The following is a 21,683-nucleotide window of genomic DNA, read 5'->3' on the forward strand; positions in this document are numbered from 1 at the left end:
TTATATGAGTATATTAAATAAACATGTTTATACCAAGCTAAGTCAGTTTATATCTTGTTTTTCGTCTGACTATACAAAAGGAGAGGAGAGCTACTTTGATAGATCAGGTTGACTGATAAGCTGTCTATATAAAGTAATGTGACAATGCATGGCATGAAGACATCACCAAATCACCGTATGCAATACTCAAAAAGACATCCAGAGCTTACCATATAGTCATCAACTACCCACCAACAGGCCGTGAGCTTTGGTTGGCTCTTAACTCAAATCCAAGAGCACAGCAAAATGTCAAAATATTCTATTCAAACTGGGTGACCTGTGAGAAAAACTTTGAAATTTTCCAAAGAAATACACACACCACTCAACTTTTAATAAGGAGATTTGGTATTAATGCAAATGAGTCATGCCACATCTTATCTTTATATGGTATTGAACTTAGAATTGAAAATATTGTTTACCTACATTTTGATTTATATTATTATCCAGTGAAGAGTATTCTTAATTTTTCTTAAAGGGGCACTATAGCTACGAAATTTAAAAAAAATCCAATATCTTTTTTTTTGCTCAATCAATATAAATGAAATGCAAATAGTGAAATAATAATTAGCTTTTAGCAGCCAGTATGGTTCAATTTTGTCAAAATAAGCTAAAAAAAACACCATTGATTATGAATTATTCACTTGCAAGTGAATAATTCGACATCATTGAATCCGTATTCATGTGAACTTCAATTTAACCCATTAGCTTGAGATGGATAATACGTGAATTATATGTGTAAAGTTATTTAAAGGAAAAGAATGTCAACATTGAAAGTGAAACAAAGATAAATCATTTAATTGACTGATTCGATCCACAAAAATCATTCTTATACAGGTAAAAACGATGATAAACATTTATTTTTCATCTATAATATGGAATTAAATAGACCTAGAATAATCCAACAGCACGAGTTTACTTAATCTATTTATAACTATATTTATGTTTACATCGCTTATATGGCCATCGCATAACTTTAGAGGTCAACTCGATAATTAATTAGATGGCGTCTGGACTAAAATACACACGAAGCATTTTCATGCTCGTGCCCTGTTTATTATTTATTTTAGACTTTCAATAGTTAATAGATAAATGTTTTACATTGTTATAAATAAAATATGAGAATTTGATTAAAATCGGTGAACTTGAATTTGACAGCTAGTGCCCCTTTACTGCATTTTATATATATACTAAAGCATCTCTGGTAGGTTGATATTAATAACATTTTCATCTAAAGAAATTTCAAAACTATTATTAAAAACTAGCAAAGATTAGTCATGCATACCTTTTAGTAATAGCTTGTTATCATAAGCAAGGTATGTTTGCTGAGGATTTTTTTTTTAACATGTAGCAATACAAAATTTGTCAAGATTTTTTGTAAATCAAGGCAAATCCAAATAACTGAGAGGCAGAAGAAACCAAAGGAAAATTCAAACCGAACTAAGAAAGCCAGGGCAAAAATTCCTCAACATGGCCAGCAGCCATTTCCAAAACACCACAATGCAAACAAAAGACTGAGAATTAAAAGTCACAATAGGTGTTCGATAGTGGAAAATAGTCCTGCTGCACCTGAGGCACCCATCACATGATAGTTACAGACGACAACAAAAAAAGTTTCCCTGGAAACACAAAAAAAGTTTCCCCTGGAAAAACACAAAAAAACAGTTTGCCCTGAAAACACCATAAACAATGTTTCCCCTGGAACACAAACAAAAAGGTTTCCCCTGGAAACACAAAAAAAAATGTTTCCCCTGAAAAAAAAAAAAAAAAATTTCCCCTGTAAAAACAAAACAAAAATAGATTGCCCTGGAAACACCCTAAAAAATGTTTCCCCTGGAAACAAAGAAAAAATGTTCCCCCAGGAAACACGGAAACTGATTGGAATTAAATCTGTCCTTAAAACATGAAAATACAATCTTTCAGAAGCAGAGAAACCAATACTAGACGACATCATTATAGATTAACAAGTAGTTAAACAATAATTACTAGACAAGTCTGGAAACACAAAAAAAAAGAATGTGTTCCCCGTGCCAAACACATAAAAAAGAATGAAATGTGTTCCTTGGAAACACTAAAAATTTCTGAGATAAATTAGGAGGGGAAAACATTGACAATTAGTCAAAAAAAAATCTAGACAAACCCTGGAAACATAACAAAATGTTTCCTCTGGAAACACAAAAATAATATGTTTCCACTGGAAACACAAAATTGACCCCCTCCTAGTAATATTATGAGTGTTCATAGTTTATATCAAATATCTAATAAATATATTCAAACATGAGGATAAAATGTTTGGAAAATTGTACTGACGGACAGAATGACAAACTAGTAATCACTAGTGAATGCATACTTGTTTGACATATAAACAATGTTCCCCTTCTATATACTAGAATTATTTTGAAAATAATTAATCAATCTATGAAAAATGAATATCACCCCTTTTCTTAAAATTTAAACATTATTAATAAATTATCTGTGATTTGTGTTACGTAATGTAATCAGTATACAGTGTCTGCGAAGAATAACGGTGCACTATTTTGTGCGTATGGTTTTAATTTTTTTTTTGTGCAGACCGGATATTCGCTACTGCTCATTCCTCATGGCGTCTAAACAGCCGCCGCGTAAATTGTTGCGGAAACGTCCACGTCCAAGTTATAACGAGACGACTTCGGACGATGAAGGGCATAATTGTTCGTCATCAGGAGACACTAATTTTAGTAATGAATCACGTCCATTCGGTGCTTTGCCAAAGAATGTTTCAGATTGGACGATATTTGATCTTGACAAATTAGCCATATTCTACGACCGAACTGCTAAACCAACACCATCCGATGTTCTTCAGTTAGTAACAGACAAAACTGGTTTTTATGGAAATTTAACAATAGAACAACAAGAAGTTATGAAAGTAATTATAGATAACCTTGACTTTGATCTCAAAATAGAAGAACAAAAATTGAAACAACAACAGTATGTGGAAGGAATTATCACGGAGCTACGTCTAACAGAAGACAAATTACAAAAACAGATGGAACCCATCTCGTCGCATAAACAGTAAGTTTCAAATTCCGAATCATTTCTACCTGTGGCTGTAAAACATTTTGGCAAAATCAAATAACAAAACATATAAAAAACGAATGGACAAGAACTGTCATATTCCTGATTTGGTACAGGCATTTTCAAATGTAGAAAATGGTGGATTAAACCTGGTTCTATAGCTCTAACCCTCTCACTTTAATGACAGTCTCATCAATTTTCGATATATTTACATTGATGCGTTAAATAAACAGACACAATAAATAAAATAGTCAAAATATGGGTACCTCAGTCATCATCATATAACAATTTTAAAAGGAACAATTTAACAGAACACAGAAACATCTACTATAGACGAACACGGTATCGGGACCGTTCGCCCTAGTAACATGTTCGCCCTGGGTCCGTTTGCCCTGAGTTCGTTCGCCCTTAGAGTCCGTTCGCCCTACTAAAAATATTAATATTCAGGGCATTGAAGTTGAATAAACTTAATCAGATATATTTCTATGGTATATATTCTTGAAATTTATGGAAACATGGAAATATCTAAAAGTTTATGGCTTGTTAAGGATCATTAATTTATTGTTTTATGACAAATTAATTCGGATCACTGCTTATCGTGATACCTGTCTTTTGATGGATTTATAATATAAAAAACAAATTTGTTTTGATAATATATTCAGCTTGAAATTAATTTAAAAAAATGTACGAACTGTAAAACGGATTTACAAGTTCATTCATTAAAATACTCTGAGACTAGTCTAAGTTATACTGCATACATTAGTGAATGACTGAATACAATTATTTTGTTAACAAATATCAACAAAGATAAATACATTGTATTCCAGTATTCTACTGCAATCAAAGAGAAAATGATGAAATTGATTGCGGCAATATCAATATTCGGTGATTTTTTCAACAAACTTCAACATATTTTATTCAAATACTTAAAAGTATGCCACTATAGACAACAATTAGTAAAAAATAAAAATCAGGGCGAATGGATCCTGGGCGAACAGGTATCAGGGCGAACAGGTACTAGGGCGAACGTGAATTAGGGCGTACGGACCCGGATTCGACGAACACATTCATTAATTTGAATGTCTGACGTCTGTAAATTTTATACGTCACATAAATTTGTCGTTCAATGTGCATACAAACAATTTTAAAATTTACATAGGAATGTTAGCATACAGGGTTAAAAAATCAAAAGTATGTAAGAATATATATGTACATGTATGTCTTCAGTGGGACTTAAACTTGAGTCTTTTTTAAGAGGGGAAACAAAATGTGTGGGCATGGAGCTAGTTCAGCTTTGGTTTATTCAGCCATGTAATAAAAGAAGTTTCAGTCATGCTTTTATTTTATATTTATCAATTATGGACTTTTGAGGAGGTCAATATATATGTTACATGTATATATGGACCTGTTCAGATTATATTGACCAAGGATGAGGTATGAGTGTCAATAATATAATTTATAGCTAAGAGCTAAGATGTCCATAATTAACATAATTTGACTGAGTCATTTGTGAGTTAAAGTCCTTAATTTATTATATCAAAAAGTTGTACATATATGTTAGACTCAGATCGACGTCCGTTCCTCAAATCAACTTCCAAATGTGACGTCACAATAAATAACATTCCAAATCAAAGGCTAATTTTATGCCTATCTAATCGACATCCATTTTTTGGCATTCTCTAGTCAATGATGCTGATTTTCAGCTTCTCTAATCAACATCCATTTTGGACACAGAATACAAAACTGAAGTGAACCAATAGCAGCTGAAACATTTAAACCTTTAAACATATTACATGTATTATGAGAGACAAATAAGATCTATTTAAAATGAAATGTGTTTTTTTTTAAATTATTACATGTATACTAGAATTTAAGTAGGTTGTGATATCAATTTTTAAATTTTAGAGATCGGTATGATTTCCAGAGGGAAAACTATACACCACAGTTCAAATAAAATGGATGTGAGGAATTATAAACCATACCGCTTTTCAACAATGATAAAAACCCTTACCACAAAGGCTACATGTATATATAAAAGGCCACGACATAAATAATGTAAACAATTTAGATAAAAAAATAAATGGTCTTTATAAATTTTTTTCTGTAAAACAAATATGACAGACATAAACCATCGAAAAACCATTGCACTGTAGGTCCATACAAAATATGTTGGGGTTAAATCTAAATATGCCAATTTCTTGCATTTAAGTTTCACTCCAGGTGTTAAACTCAGAAATTTTGTGAAAAAAACCCCTTACAGAGTCCAAATTATAATACTTTCTGTGTCTCAAAACAATTGGCTGTGCTTCTTTATAAGGGCCCCGCCTAAGGCGGGTCGCCCTATAGTGATCAGTCTGTCTGTCCGTCCGTAACACTTTAACTTTGTGCCCGCTCTATATCTTGAGAACTGTTATGATTTCAAAGTTTATACTTGACATCCATTTTAACCAACACCAGAGGGTGTGTCAAGATGTATACATGTACAACTTCCTAGGTCAAAGGTCAATGTCAAAAACTGGTTTCAGTTGACAACCCTGTGTCCTTTGGTGAAGACTGTGCCCGCTCTATATCTTGATAACCGTTATGATTTCAAAGTTTATACTTGACATCCATTTTAACCACCACCAGAGGGCGTGTCATGATGTATGTACAACTTCCTAGGTAAAAAAAACTTTGGTTTCGGTTGTCCCGTGTCCTGTGGTGAAGATCGTGTCCGCTCTATATCTTGAGAACCGTTATGATTTCAAATATTATACTTGACACGCATTTTAACCAACACCAGAGGGTGTGTCATAATGTATGTACAACTTCCTTGGTCAAAGGTCTGTCTGTCTGTTGGTCTGTCCATCGCTAACAAATTTGATCCACACTATATTTTGAGAGGACAGCTGTTATTATATCATACTTTATACCTGACAAACATTTTCAACTTAACATATATATTAACCAACACCAGAGAATGTGTCATAATGTATGCATCCTAGGTCAAAGGTCAGTCTGTCGGTCTGTCCATCCGTTCGTTGTTCTTGACAAATTGTGTCCGCTCTACCTCTCGAGAACCATTAATATTTCATGCTTCATATCAGATTATCCATACAACTTATTTACCCAACGTTATTGACAGCGGGGCGCACAGAGATGGCTCCCATCTCAATAGTATCTAGTTTGTCTACTGTTAAAGACTGAATAAAGCTCCTAGATTTTGATTGATTTTCTTTGTCGTTTGGTTGCTTACTTTAAATTGCCATACATTTACATGCATGTAATTTATTATTATTAATAGGAATGACACACTTTTATGTGGATCAATTGGATTAAATTTTTATCAAGATTAACATTAAAGTTAGTTAGGGGTACTACTTGTATAAAGTTATTTTTATTTACTTGAAGAAGTGTAAAAAATATACACATATAAGTTAATAAATAATGTTTGAATAATCTCCCCTTAATTTTCTCAAAAATTTACTTGTACAAGTAAATTTTTCTAACAATCCCACAAAGGTCATCAAGTTTTGAGATGTAAATTGATGCCTTTAATGATTTTTCCCAGGTTTGCTCAATTTTTTTATTAAGAGTTAAATGTTTCATCTCATTAATTCAACAAAGAAACTGATTGCACAAAGATCTTAAGTATTTGCACAAGGCCTTCAAAAATTGCTCCTTGGGGGCTTGTAAATGAGCAGTGTTCTGAAGATAACAGACAAATGGGATTTTCATTGTCCATGAAATTACACTTAAATGATTAGTATAGACATCTGCAAAGGGCAGATAATTTAAAATTCTATTAGAGCAAAGATTCATAAGATCAATAATAGAAGATAGGATGACTTTTTATACGACCTCAAAAATTGAAAATTTGTTCGTCGTATATTGCTATCAAGTGGTGTCGTTGTCTTCGTCGTCGTCGTCAGAATACTTTTAGTTTTCACACTCTAACTTTAGTAAAAGTGAATAGAAATCTATGAAATTTAAACACAAGGTTTATGACCACAAAAGGAAGGTTGGGATTGATTTTGGGAGTTATGGTTCCAACAGTTTAGGAATAAGGGGCCAAAAAAGGGCCCAAATAAGCATTATTCTTGGTTTTTATACGACCGCTAAAATTGAAAAATTTTTCGTCGTATATTCTTTTTTTACATTTTTAGCTCACCTGGCCCGAAGGGCCAAGTGAGCTTATGCCATCACTTGGCATCCGTCGTCTGTTGTGGTCGTCGTCTGTCGTCGTAAACTATTTCAAGAATCTTCTCCTCTGAAACTACTAGGCCAAATACTTCCAAACTTTAACTGAATGTTCCTTAGGGTATCTAGTTTATAAATTGTATCCGTAGTTTTGATTTATCAACAAACATGGTCGCCATTGCTAAAAATAAAACATAGGGGTCAAATGCAGTTTTTTGGCTTATATCTCAAAAACGAAAGCATTTAGGGCAAATCTGACATGGAGTAAAAATGTTTATTAGATTAGGTCAAGATCTATCAGCCCATTGTTGGGTTGCTGCCACTTAATTGGTAATTTTAAGGAAATTTTGCAGTTTTTATACGACCGCAAATTTTGAAAAAATTTTCGTCGTATATTGCTATCACGTTGGCGTCGTCGTCGTCGTTGTCGTCGTCCGAATACTTTTAGTTTTCGCACTCTAACTTTAGTAAAAGTGAATAAAAATCTATGAAATTTTAACACAAGGTTTATGACCATAAAAGGAAGGCTGGTATTGATTTTGGGAGTTTTGGTCCCAACATTTTAGGAATTAGGGGCCAAAAAGGGCCCAAATAAGCATTTTCTTGGTTTTCGCACTATAACTTAAGTTTAAGTTAATAGAAATCTATGAAATTTTGACACAAGGTTTATGACCACAAAAGAAAGGTTGGGATTGATTTTGGGAGTTTTGGTTTCAACAGTTTAGGAATTAGGGGCCAAAAAAGGGCCCAAATAAGCATTATTCTTGGTTTTCGCACAATAACTTTAGTTAAAGTAAATAAAAATCAATGAAATTTAAACACAATGTTTATGACCACAAAAGGAAGGTTGGTATTGATTTTGGGAGTTTTGGTCCCAACAGTTTAGGAATTGGGGGCCAAAAAGGGACCCAAATAAGCATTTTTCTTGGTTTTCGCACCATAGCGTTAGTATAAGTAAATAGAAATCTATGAAATTTAAACACAAGGTTTATGACTATAAAAAGAAGGTTGGTATTGATTTTGGGAGTTTTGGTCCCAACAGTTAAGGAAAAAGGGGCCCAAAGGGTCCAAAATTAAACTTTGTTTGATTTCATCAAAATTGAATAATTGGGGTTCTTTAAATATGCCGAATCTAACTGTGTATTTAGATTCTTAATTTTTGGTCCCGTTTTCAAATTGGTCTACATTAAGGTCCAAAGGGTCCAAAATTAAACTTAGTTTGATTTTAACAAAAATTGAAACCTTGGGGTTCTTTGATATGCTGAATCTAAAAATGTACTTAGATTTTTGATTATTGGCCCAGTTTTCAAGTTGGCCCAAATCGAGGTCCAAAATTAAACATTGTTTGATTTCATCAAAAATTGAATAATTGGGGTTCTTTGATATGCTAAATCTAACTGTGTATGCAGATTCTTAATTTTTGGTCCAGTTTTAAAATTGGTCTAAATTAAAGTGCAAAGGGTCCAAAATTAAACTAAGTTTGATTTTAACAAAAATTAAATTCTTGGGCCTCTTTGATATGCTGAATCTTAACATGTACTTAGATTTTTGATTATGGGCCCAGTTTTCAAGTTGGTCCAAATCAGGATCTAAAATTATTATATTAAGTATTGTGCAATAGCAAGTCTTTTCAATTGCACAGTATTGTGCAATGGCAAGAAATATCTAATTTCACAATATTGTGAAATAGCAAATTTTTTTTTAATTAAGAGTTATCTTTCTTTGTCCAGTATAGTAAGCAAGAAATATCTTATTGCAAGAATTTTTTTTAATTGGAGTTATCTTTCTTTGTCCAGAATCAACTTAAATCTTTGTTATATACAATATACAATGTATATTCACTTTTTACTACCAACTGATAAATTTAAATAATCTTTACCATTCAGTGATAACAAGCAGTTTTTTTACATCTTAATATTTCATGATGTATTTAAATGAGTAGTAATTGTTGCAAACTCCATTAGAATATTTTAATTAAAATTAGTTTTGGAATAAGGGAAAGGGGGATGTGATTAAAAAATTGGGTTCGATTTTTCTCATTTGAAATTTCATAAATAAAATAAAAAGAAAATTTCTTCAAACATTTTTTTGAGAGGATTAATATTCAACAGCATAGTGAATTGCTCTAAGAGAAAACAAAAATTTTAAGTTCATTTGAATACATTCATTCTGTGTCAGAAACCTATGCTGTGTCAACTATTCAATCACAATCCAAATTTAGAGCGGAATCCAGCTTGAATGTTGTGTCCATACTTGCCCCAACTGTTCAGGGTTCAACCTCTGCGGTCGTATAAAGCTACGCCCTGCGGAGCATCTGGTTGGTCATTATCTTGAATATTATCATGGATAAAGATAAACTGTAAACAGCAAAAATGATCAGCAAAGTAAGAGCTACAAATAAGTAAATATGACACAAATTGTCAATTGACCCCTTTAGGGGTTATTGTCCTTTAATGACAATTTTTCACAATTTGTTCATCATATTTGCTAACTTTAAAAAATCTTCTCCTCTAAAACTACTCAACCAAATTCAACCAAACTTCAACTGAATTATCAGTAGGGTGTATAAAATAAAGTTTGTGTTTTATTTTCTATTTCGTCAAAAAATATGTCCGTCATGGCGAATAATAGAACACAGGGTAAAATGCAGTTTTTGGCTTATATCTCAAAAACTCCAACATTTAGAGCAAATAAGACAAGAAGTAAAAGTATTTATTAGGTCAAGGTCTACCTGTCCTGAAATTTTCAGCTGAATTGGGTAACTGTTTTTTCAGGTATAATGCCCCTGAATTGATGATTTTAAAGAAATTTTGCCGTTTTTGGTTATTATCTTGAATATTATTGATACAGATAAACTGTTAATAGCAAAAATGTTAAGCAAAGTAAGATCTACAAATAAGTCAATTTGACCAAAATTGTCAATTGACCCCTTAAGGAGTTATTGCCCTTTATAGTCAATTTTAAACAATTTTCATAAATCATGTTGACTTACTTTAAAAAATCTTCTCCTTTGAAACTGCTGTATCAATTTCAGCCAAACTTAGGCTAAATGAGTTTCAGAGTATCTAGTATAAATTTTATATTTTATTTCCTTGTATGTCAAGAAACATTTTTTTTTTAGCTCCTATGGCTAAAATAGAACATAGGAGAAAATGATTTTTTTTTGCTTTTGAAGAAAATAGGACGATTCAAAGAACATTTAAATAAATTGAAAAGCCAAAATAATCATTGATGAGAGATTTAACCAAAAAAATTAAGGTGAGCGATTCAGGCTCTTGAGAGCCTCTTGTAATATTTTATGATGTATTTAAATGATCATAAAATGAAAGCAAGTATTTCGGAAGAACTCATCACCCGCTTTAAACCGTATGACATTGAAACTGCATCTACACAGCATGCTTTAGCGTCCTTACTTGATCCGAGGCATAGAACACTTAACTTTTTCTCCCCAGAACAAAAAAAAGTCGCCATTGAAATGTTAGAGTCCAAGTTAGACGATGTGCCATTAAAGCCCGCAGTTAAAACGTCATGAAAAAACCTTGGAACTGAAGTTGACAAGCAACCAGCCAAGAAACAAAGAGTCCAACGATCTTTGGACTTTCTTTTGTTTGACACCGACGAAGATACATCCTTTCAAGATGAATCGGAAATGTCCTTATACATCAAGGAGCGTGCTGTGCAAGATTCAAACCCACTCGAGTGGTGGAAAGAAAATAATTGTAAATTCCCCAGACTCTTTGTGTTAGCTAGACAATATTTAAGTATTCCTGCTACCTCTGTTCCGTCAGAACGAATCTTTTCATGCGCGGGTCTCATTGTTACTAAACTGAGAAATCGACTATCTTCCTCTGTAATCGACCAGATAATATTCCTGAATAAAAACTATGTACCCGAGGAAAAATGTGAATAACTCTTCTTTCGTTCTTTCTAAATGTACATACTTATAAATTTGTTTTTTTTGTAATTTATTACATATTGAAATCCTAATTGTGTTAGTGTTTGCATTATTGTGTTATAATACCCTGGGATAAATGTCAATTTATTGTATCATAAAACCAGTCATTCGTGAAGTACTTTGTATAAGACTTTGAACATCAACGTAACTACCGGTTAACCGGTTAATCGGTCGAACGATTATTCGGTTAACCGGTTAGGCATAATACTTAATATGAAGATTTTGTTTGAGAAATGAAATACACGTAATTGTAAATACTAAGATTGGTGAGATCAAAGAGTATCATAGAAAATAAGTGAATTTTTACAGATCTGAGCTAGGACTTAAGGGTTCAGAGCTAAAAGGGGCTAAAACGGACTTCTCTTTTTTTTTCATGAAATTTATATTTTTCATCTTATTTTCATTTTGATTTTTTCATTGTTTTCCTTATGAACTTCTGCACTGATAGAGTCTCGAAGGATTTAACGTAGCTTGTACCGTTTCCGAGCTATTTGGGGCCAAAGTGGTGCTCAATCCCAAAAAACAAACTTTTTTATTTCTCGTCCAATTTCAAAGGTTTTTTTTTTCTTTAGAGTCCTTATGAAATTTCCAACAGAGAATTTTAGCTAGGACTTGCAGTTTTTCCAACCTATTAAGGGCCAAAGTGGTGCTTTTTAGTACTAATGAAATTTCTGTGTCCAGCAAATTACTGTGTCAAACATATTATTGTGTCCACTTTAGAAGTGTGTCAACACTTGTCGATCATTGCGGTCATATCATGGTGCACTCGGCCAAGCTCTTTATTCTTGTATGTCGTTCATGAATTCAAAAATGCTTCATCCAATTGAACTGAAATTTTAAAATTAGGCTGGTAATGTCTGGTTACCTTTTTTTTTTCCAATTTTGCGATGTGTCCAGAGTTATGGGACTTTGATTTTTAAAAAAATGCCATATTTCTTGAATGTCGTACAGTAACTCAAAAATGCTTCATCTGATTAATCCGAAAATTTTAAAGAGAAAAGATTCCTGCATGGGATGATATAGTTTTTTGACAGAGAGTTTTATTCCAAAGTACAGAAATTTTGCTCTAAAAGTTGGGTAATTTTTGTTTTTATAGAAATCTACCGCAGAATTTTTCACTTCATGACGCAATTTCACGCCTACCAATCTCTCTCATTCACCACCAAATGTGATGCAAAGAAATTAATGAGAGAGACATCCGGAGCTGAATGAGAGAGATACATTTTAGATCAATTAGAGGTAAGTGTGTAAATTAAAACCTCTTACTCAAATTGTTTTAAAAATCAGAGAATGCTATTCTGTGGCAAATTCATTTCTCTATACTATCACGTGAAATGACTGTTTCAAGTTTCAGTTATACATCAAAACCTGAAATCGTCTTTCTGGAGACCTTAATTATCATGTTTACCTGAATCAGTCGACATTGCAAAAGCAATGCGGTGTCTGCCTTTTTGATTTTTCTCTATTTTCGGTATAACTTTACCATTTGCATCTCAATTTGTAAAAATAGAGGAAGAATACCTGGAGTGTTTTTTATAATATGGTTTTATTTTTCCAATGGTGTATATGATCAGTATTTTCAAATTTGCTCATTGATAAAGGTAACTTTTGCATGAATGGTGACTTGGCTTAGAACGGCATAGGCATGAATAAAAAACGGTCATAATACAAGACACAAATTCACTGTGGTCACCTCAAGTTTTTCAACAGGGTATCAAGCTCTGAATGACCCCGACAAGATTTAAAAAAAATATATATCGAACAGTATAACACATTAGTTTGTCACAACATCAACAAACATACAAAATAGAACTACTAAATGTACCCATGGCCAATATTTTCCTGCCTTTGAACTGGTGCATATGCATGCGAGGGGTTAGACAGATGTGGCCTTTGGAAAAATAAATCCATACTATAAAAATTCGTTAAGGTTCCATGGAATCAGTGATAACATGTAACTCTTAATTTGTTGATCTTCAAAAACTGTCCTGAAGAAAAATGTTCCCCACCTCATAATACTTAATAAGAGTCTCTGATGACGGAAAGATTTACAACAGACTGTACCAGAATGTAAATTGACAAAAAATAAGTCTTATTATCAATCAATTTTGGAAAAATCTATATTGTTGTTAAATTTTGATAAAAACACTGTACTTTTATCACTAAAAGCTTTGGTACTAGTTTCAGTTAGTTTCATGAAGGTTTGATATAAATATTGATAATTAAAAACTTTAACAATACACTACCCTTTAATGTGAAATGCAAAAAAAAAAATTAAAAAAAAACAAACCTAAGTCCATTTATCAGTACATTGTGGAAAAATAGATAAATATTTTTAGGTACAATTTCTTGATCATAAAGGTGCCTCGATCCAATTTAGAAGGAATTCCAAAGAGACATGCCGATAAAGTAAACGATGTTTAAAGAACTTTAACTACAGACTGAACCTAAATGTAAAGTGCAAAAAACTTATTCCAATTACCAGTGAAATTCAGAAAGAAAATCTTTTTTTTTTCTCAAAATTTAGTTTTGAAACATGCTATATCTCTTGATCATGAAGAAGCTGCTATCCAAGTTTCAAATGATTTGATTAAGATTTGATGAAGTCATTGATGTTTGAAATTTTTTTTAACCATAGCGTGTACAAAAGAATGTAGGACAGAAAGTCACAGGACAAAAAGTCACAGACAAAAAGTCACGGACAAAAAGTCACAGGACAAAAAGTCACAATTTAGTTTTTAGAATATTTTTCTTTATAAAGCAAGAAAAAATAATTTAAAAAATAAAAGTTTTGTTTTTTTCTTGAAGTGTTAAACTTAAAGCAACTTTGTAATTAAAAATTATTCAATAAATATCAATAATGATCAAATAATTGTTATGAAAACAAGATGTCATCATGACATGGTACTTAAATGGCTTCATGGTGCCAAGAAATATAATTTTTGAATGATTAAAATTTACTATTTTTTTATTTAACAAAGCTTATGAACAATGTCCTACACTTCAAAATGAATAGATGTAATAAAAAGATAATATTTCAAGATCTTTCTTTTATATATTCAAACAATTGTCGAAGGATTAATTGTGACTTTTTGTCCTGTGACTTTTTGTCCTACCTAATTTGTGACTTTATGTCCTGTGACTTTTTGTCCTGTGACTTTCTGTCCGATTGGGATTGGGATTGATACACTTTAATAGAACAAGGACTTGTATAGGCTGTTTAGCATTAGTTTTTTAATTTTTGAAGTTGAAAATTATGTTACAGGGCACAAAGGTATCTTTAAATTTATTTCTTACTGAAAATCTAAAGCTATTAAACCATTGATGTGGGTTATACATCCAGTGAGTGGGAAGATGATGATCTCAGAGGTAGAGATTAACTTATAAAGATCAGTAGCCAGCTGGGCTACGAGACCTGAAAATTGCGCTTTTTGTTCAGAAATGGCGCATAGAGTGACACATGTAAGCTCCCACATGGCGCACAATATGTTTCATTTTGTATCTAAATGTTAAGATATTGTAAAATGGATATGATATATAATATATAAAACACCCGGCCCATTGAACCTTTTACTTTCAATTCAATATCAATGTTCTAATATCACATACTACATGCAATAAATCAACTATATTTGGTGTATGGACAGTGTTCAAGCTAGTCCTTTTCACAGGGCGGTCCACCCGCCCTTACCCGAGTGCCGCCCTGTGCCCTTTGTACAGTTTCCAGGGCGCCCTGCCTTTTTTTGAAGATGGATTGTATATTATTTTGTTCGTATTGATATGATCCGCCAATAACGAAATTTTACCTGGCTTTCTTTACGACTCCAAGCTAATCAACAGTAACATCAGGTGTCACAATCTGTTGTTCTAGGTTATCCGTTTATTGGATGGGTCATTAATGATCATCAACATTAATTCATTCAAATAGAATCGGTCCTGCTTCAGGTTAAAGTTTTTGGTCAAGGTATAGTTTTTGATGAAGCTGAAGTCCAATCAACTTGAAGCTTAGTACACTTGTTGCTTATCATATGATCTTTCTAATTTTAAAGCTAACTCAGACTTTTGACCCAAATTGCATGGTCCACATGAAATAGTACATAGTACACATGTTCCCTTTGATATGATCTTTCCAATTGTAATGCCAAATTAGATTTTTTACCCCCTTTTTTAATGGTTCACTAAACATAGAAAATGATAGTGCGAGTGGGGCATCCATGTACTATGAACACATTCTTGTTAATACTTATTTTCACTGTTCACTATATGATCCTAACATTGTGCATTTACAGCTGTTTTTTGCTGTATTGCCATTAAGCACGTGCACAGCAGAGGTAGAACAATCATGCATAATACACCAGTTACTTCTAAAAATACAATGACAGCTAATCACCTTAAGACAGTACAACATTTCTTTATACATTATAATTTAAAAGCAGGTAATCCAAACATAACATTATACTTAAAACCATTAACAAGGAAACCCTTTTAATTTGTGATCTTCCCTTATATTTCCATTTCCGCTTGTTTTCCCCACTAAAATGTTATAAATATAAATAGATTTTCTACACCATGATGTATAACACACCTACCTTTGTTGGGTGAAATCATTATTTCATAAAAAAAAATATGGCAAGAGTTGTACACATGAGAGCGCTTAGTATACAATTTCCCAAATAGTTCATGTTTCAACGGGCATTATTCTTTTTAAAGTAAGTAATCCACACTGATTTTTGAACTCGTCCAAGATAAAGCTGATTTAACCTATGAGCCCAAGACATTGCTGATTTAACCTCTGATATAAGTTGTTTCTATGTACCCTTCAAAGCATTGTGTGAGAGGAAAAAAGGCATGTGACATATACAATATGTACATGCATGGTAAGCAATGGTAATTAAAAAAAAAACTGTCCACATAATTCGCAAGCCTATACCAATCAATCAAAATCTTTAGAAAAAATCTAGGACAAGTTTTATGATAAATGGGTCTCATTGGGGTCTAAGCGTGACGCGGGATTGCCGATTATTTTGTAAGCGTGAAACGTGAAAGTCAAATTATTGTGTCGTGAAAACGGGAAATGAGGTCTAGCGGGATCCAGGAAATGACAAAAAAATGAGAATTGCTTACGTACATAGTGTAAGCGGGAAACGGGAATGTGACAAAACAGTAAGCGGGATCCGGGATCGGCACACCCCAATGAGACCCCCTGATAACAAAAAGAATCTGCAGCTTATCGTTCAAACTTTTGAACAGGACAGGAGTCAGAAAATGTCTCAAAAGCACATATACTTTAAAAGGGTAAAGAAATAATCTTCTACCAATCTTCTGAAAAACAATATGAACTGACGGCAACGCCTATTCACATTAGGAAAAAAACAAATTATACAACGGTATTATATAGTTAACATGGTTAAGAATTAATCTAAGAAAGTTTCAATAAATTCTAAAATTTTAGAAGAAATGGAGGATACACCATATACACTCCCCATATATAGCAATGAACAGTCAAATATTTGCTAAGCGAAAACCCAATTAATTTGTGGAAGTTTGTTTGAACGAAATTCATTCACTGGTTTAGAAAAGTATATTTACGCAAAAAAGAAGCAGTTGGTACATATAGCAAAGAATACAATTTTCTTAAAAAAAGAAGAGAGGAAACAGCTAGTGCAAACATTTTTAGATATTAGAAAGTTATTAGAATTTCTTTGAGAACAGTGATACTAAGTTGTTAACAGAAATACTTTGTGGTGAAAGAAATATACACATACTTTGTAAGCAACTGGGATTCTAAGTATTATCATCACAACTTTGGACAGCCTTGGTTTTCTTGAGATACACATCAACACTACTTCAAGACTGGAAGTGCAAAACTATTCTACCTACATATACCCAGATATGATAAATTAATGTATTGCCATAAATAGTTTGGAAGGCTTTGTCTTCATGAGGTTCATATTATTTGAACCTAAAGTATAGACCAATTAAATTTTCATACATACTGTAAATCGATGCCTCGTGTAGAGAGTGCTACGGTCACTGCAAGATAAGAACCATTGTAACAGCTCTTTGAAGGGTCCATATCCAATTAACCTTCATTTTCCATTTGCAGTCCAAATTGCCTCGAACTTTCAAATCGGTCTACATTAAGGTCCAAAGGGTCCAAAATTAAACTTAGTTTGATTTTTACAAAAATTGCATTCTTGGGGTTCTTTGATATGCTGAATCTAAACATGTACTTTGATTTTTGATTATGGGCCCAGTTTTCAAGATGGTCCAAATCGGGGTCCAAAATTTAACTTTATTTGATTTTAACAAAAATTGAATATATGGGGTTCTTCAATATGCTGAATCTAATCATGTATTTAGATTTTTAATATTTGGTCCTGGTTATCAAATTGGTCCACATTGAGGTCTAAAAGGTCTAAAATTGACATTATTTGATTTCATCAAAAATTGAATTCTTGGGGTTCTATGATATGCTGAATCTAACCTTGTATTTAGATTTTGGATATTGGACCATAGACCACATTCATTTGGTATATATTACAGCTAGGACCTTGGTACTCGTTTAATACATATACATGTACATCTATTGGGAAATATAAATTGACATCAGATTTACACTCAGGGATTTGTGTAACGTAGTAGCATATTAATTTTGTGTTTCTATTTTTTTGGAGGTCAAACGACCCCGATGACTTCCGTACACTATATACAAAATTAATGGCAAATCATCGGCACAGACCTGTCTAGTGTACAGTCAAGCTATATTTTTATCTATTGTGGTCTATTAGACAGATATTGGTAAATTTATTTTTTCACAAGGGCAAATAAATACACATTTGATATTTGATTATCAAAAACATCTTCAAATACAGCAAATATGACATGTTGACATGTTGCCACACATTAAAAAATGTTTTTGAAAATTGCTTTACACCTTTTGGGAAAATATTGTGTACGCGTTTTTCCAAGGGCAACTAATCTAAACGAACGACCATTCTGCACCTGAACAACCGCTACGGTAAACCGTCAACAAAAAGATGCAAACAATTAAATCATTGAACACTGTCATCCTGAAGAATATACTACACTGTCAGTATACAGGACACCAATGTCATTGTGATTTGCACATCTTAAAATTTTCAATTATGTTTTATATAGTTTTGTCTGATTGTAGAATATTCTGTACAAAATACCGTCAGACATAGTGAAAAAAATATATGATAGGATATGTCTAAGGCGTTACGCGCGATATGTTCGTACATGTAAGCGTAACACAACGTCGCGAATATTTCGTAACGTTCAAACCGAAAATTCGACTGAAACGTTGTTTTTAAGCAAGTGCGACATTCTTGTAAGACTCGGCAAAATCGACGGTGCTTTTTAACTACTTATCGAAAATTGATGTATTTCAGTTTTTTGAAAATTTAAGAAAAATAACATTTTAAAAAATCATAAATTCTACCATTATAAGAGCAGTGATAAGCAAACAATGGACGTAAATTTGAGTTGAGTTCGTTTTTAAGTTAAAAAATGGCGGTGCGACAAACTTGTAAGCCTTTGAAAAATCGCTCATAAATTACCATATATCATGTTTCAGGATATTTGTCTTTAAATTCATAAAATTAAGCAAATTAACATTGATGTAGTAAATACAAATACTACACTTTTTTCATTTTAGATAAATATTTTTTGATTCTCAAATCTGGAATCCCAATTTTTTTTCCCGCGGGACAGATTTGCCCTTTTAGTATTGAACGCGTTTTTTTTTCTATGACGTCATCATAACGTCATAAAAATGCATAAAGGAATGGAGGAACTATTCTGTTTAATAATGGAAAAACACGTTTTTCAAAATATTAAATAGTTTTGACGAAAATCATAGTTTAGTGGTTACAATAACTGAAATATGTTACGCGGGACAACCTAAAAATAGCCGTTTTTTTTAAATGAAGTTTCAACAATTATTTTATTTGTTTTTTATTTTAAAAAATCGTTATTTTTTAAAATACGTACAATGAGGGGGAGGACAGGGGTAAGGGAGACAAGGAGAAAGGGGGTAGGAGAAAGGAGAAAGGGGGTGGGAGAAAGGAGAAATGGGTAGGAGAAAGGAGAGGAAGGCTGGGAGAAAGGAGAAAAAGTTGGACAAAAAAATAAAATATGACAAAATAAAATATCTCTCTTTTTTCCGGTAAATTAAAAAAAAAATAAGGAGAAGAGGGGTAGGAGAAAGGAGAAGAGGGGTGGAAGAAGGGAGAAGGGTACCCCCTGTCCTCCCCCTCTACAATAGCAACTACTCAGAAGTTTTATAAATATTTTTCTCTAATTTTTAGTCAATTTATCCCTTTCTAGTGCACCCATTGTATAAAAAAAATCCACGTGTGCTTCGTTTGATCTCAGTTCTTCATTGGTTAAAATCCGATTATGACGTCGAATTTTCTTGTTTTCCTCCGAATTTCCTATTGTGACGGCATGAAAAAAAGGCGACCATGCCTGATGACATCACATAGAAAGAACACATCTTTTTGCAGATCAGTCGCAAAGAAGGAATAAGTTTGCCTGCGTATTGTTAGAAAATCATTAGATAAACAGATTCCACCACCAAATCTCGTGTAATACGATATTTATCCACTCTCGACAGTTAAATTTTAAATATTTCTTCTTCCGAATACGGGAGTAGACTCCTAGGTAGGAGTGTAAAACGCTCGGCGAGTCTCGGGTTTAGTCGCACACCAGTCGTGTCCAATCCGGATCTCAAAAACCGATTCCGATATGCAGTTTATTGTATAATAGATACGTCAGCAAAACCAGTGTACACATCATGCACATATTTAATGGATTTGTCATAAGGCGCTAACAACAAAACGCAACGATAAGAATAGGAAACACAACCATAAAAATAATTATGGAGGAATGGTGAGACAGTGGCGGACCCCTCCCCCCCCCGTATTTTCCACCTTTACCAGATGAACCACTTCAGTTGGAAAATCCTCTTGAAGTGTAGAATCCCTTATTGTTGATTATTCACTATTGCCGTATTGGAGGGGGAGGACAGGCGTAAGGGAGACGGGGAGAAAGGGGGTAGGAGAAAGGAGAAAGGGGGTGGGAGAAAGGAGAAAGGGGGTAGGAGAAAGGAGAGGAAGGCTGGGAGAAAGGAGAAAAAGTTAGAGAAAGGAGAAAAAATAAAATATCTCTCCTTTTAAAATTTTTTCTTATATTTCAAGAAAAAATATCTCAAAAGGAGATGTTTTATTCTAATGGGAGAAAGGAGAACAGGGGTAGGAGAAAGGAGAAGATGGGTGGGAGAAGGGAGAAGGGTACCCCCCTGTCCTCCCCCTCGTATTGGGCTATTCCAGAAATAATCCATACCCCCCTATAGTCCAAATAATTATGACGTCTTAAAAGGCTATTATAATTTTTTTCTTTGACGCCTTACATCGACGACGTTAATGTAAGGCGTCAAAGAAAAAAATTATAATAGCCTTTCAACAGGTCGGGACCACTACCTTATATGGAAATGCATAAATTAGCATACTTATGTTCTCGCACATGTAATTGTTTATTTACATGTGACGCAATTTATTTTTACCTAGGTTTTTGACCAATCCACTAAATGAGTTACAATGCATGATGGACTACTACGTGTTTACAATCAACCAAGAACACGTGTTATTTACTGAAAACAACACATTTTTTCGTGCAATGCGGGATTCACAATTTCGCTTAGTTTTTCATTTTGTGTATCCTTATTTATAGTTCGTGATATAAAGTATTACTTCCATGCTCAGATTAACGAAGAGTTGTTTCTATGCGAAGAAAAAAGGGTTTGAATTACCCGATATATAGCCATTAACATCATGTTTGATGATGGCACAGAGATTTCATGTATTGTTCCACCAGAAGCAACGAAACAACTGCGAAAAAACACAATTACCCATGAGACAAACTTACTGGTGTAAAGTAAGCCGTCGATAACAGCCGGAGTACAGTAATGTTTGTATATATAGATAATTAAAGGCAAATATGGGATCCTTGAATTTTGTGTTCGTAAAAAAGGCGAAGAAATATTTACATACATGGCAGTGTTAACAAAATCTATAAGTATTTTTGTTGGTCACATTTCAGTATATGGGACTTCCAAATTGTTCCCTTTTTTTAAGGTAGTGAAGTAAGCAACTGTAGTTTCAGTTTGTTCGTTTTTTAACGGGCTCAGACATTTGACAAACTGAATAAAATCATTACAGCTGATTTCTTAAACCTACAAAGTAAAACTTTGGTTGGCTTGCTTGCTTTGTTTGTATAGTTGTTTATACAAGCTTTGAAAATAAGATTGACATCTTTAAACAATATATATATATATATATATAGGCATAGTTTAACTTGTATATTTTATATTTTGTACAATATACAAACAAAGCAAGCAAGCTAACCAAAGTTTTGCTCCACATGCATTAGGAAA

The 21,683-nt window shown here is 33.0% G+C and overlaps 1 protein-coding gene across 2 annotated transcripts in view; it reads left to right on the forward strand.

The window, feature by feature from the left end:
- The first annotated feature begins 2,594 nt into the window (after positions 1 to 2,594).
- Positions 2,595 to 21,683, forward strand: part of LOC139502327 (uncharacterized) — a 29,436-nt gene continuing 10,347 nt past the window's right edge. The window contains exons 1-2 of one of the 2 annotated variants that reach the window (XR_011658790.1): positions 2,595 to 3,087; positions 12,321 to 12,463. Coding sequence is in view for 1 of the 2 variants with exons in the window: in XM_071291774.1 (XP_071147875.1) it covers positions 2,636 to 3,087 (452 nt within the window). In the remaining variant the exon portion in view is untranslated. The remainder of the gene's footprint in view (positions 3,088 to 12,320; positions 12,464 to 21,683) is intronic. The other variant, XM_071291774.1, reaches the window with a different exon arrangement.

Source organism: Mytilus edulis, chromosome 13, assembly GCF_963676685.1.
Source record: "Mytilus edulis chromosome 13, xbMytEdul2.2, whole genome shotgun sequence".
Lineage (NCBI taxonomy): Eukaryota > Metazoa > Mollusca > Bivalvia > Mytilida > Mytilidae > Mytilus > Mytilus edulis.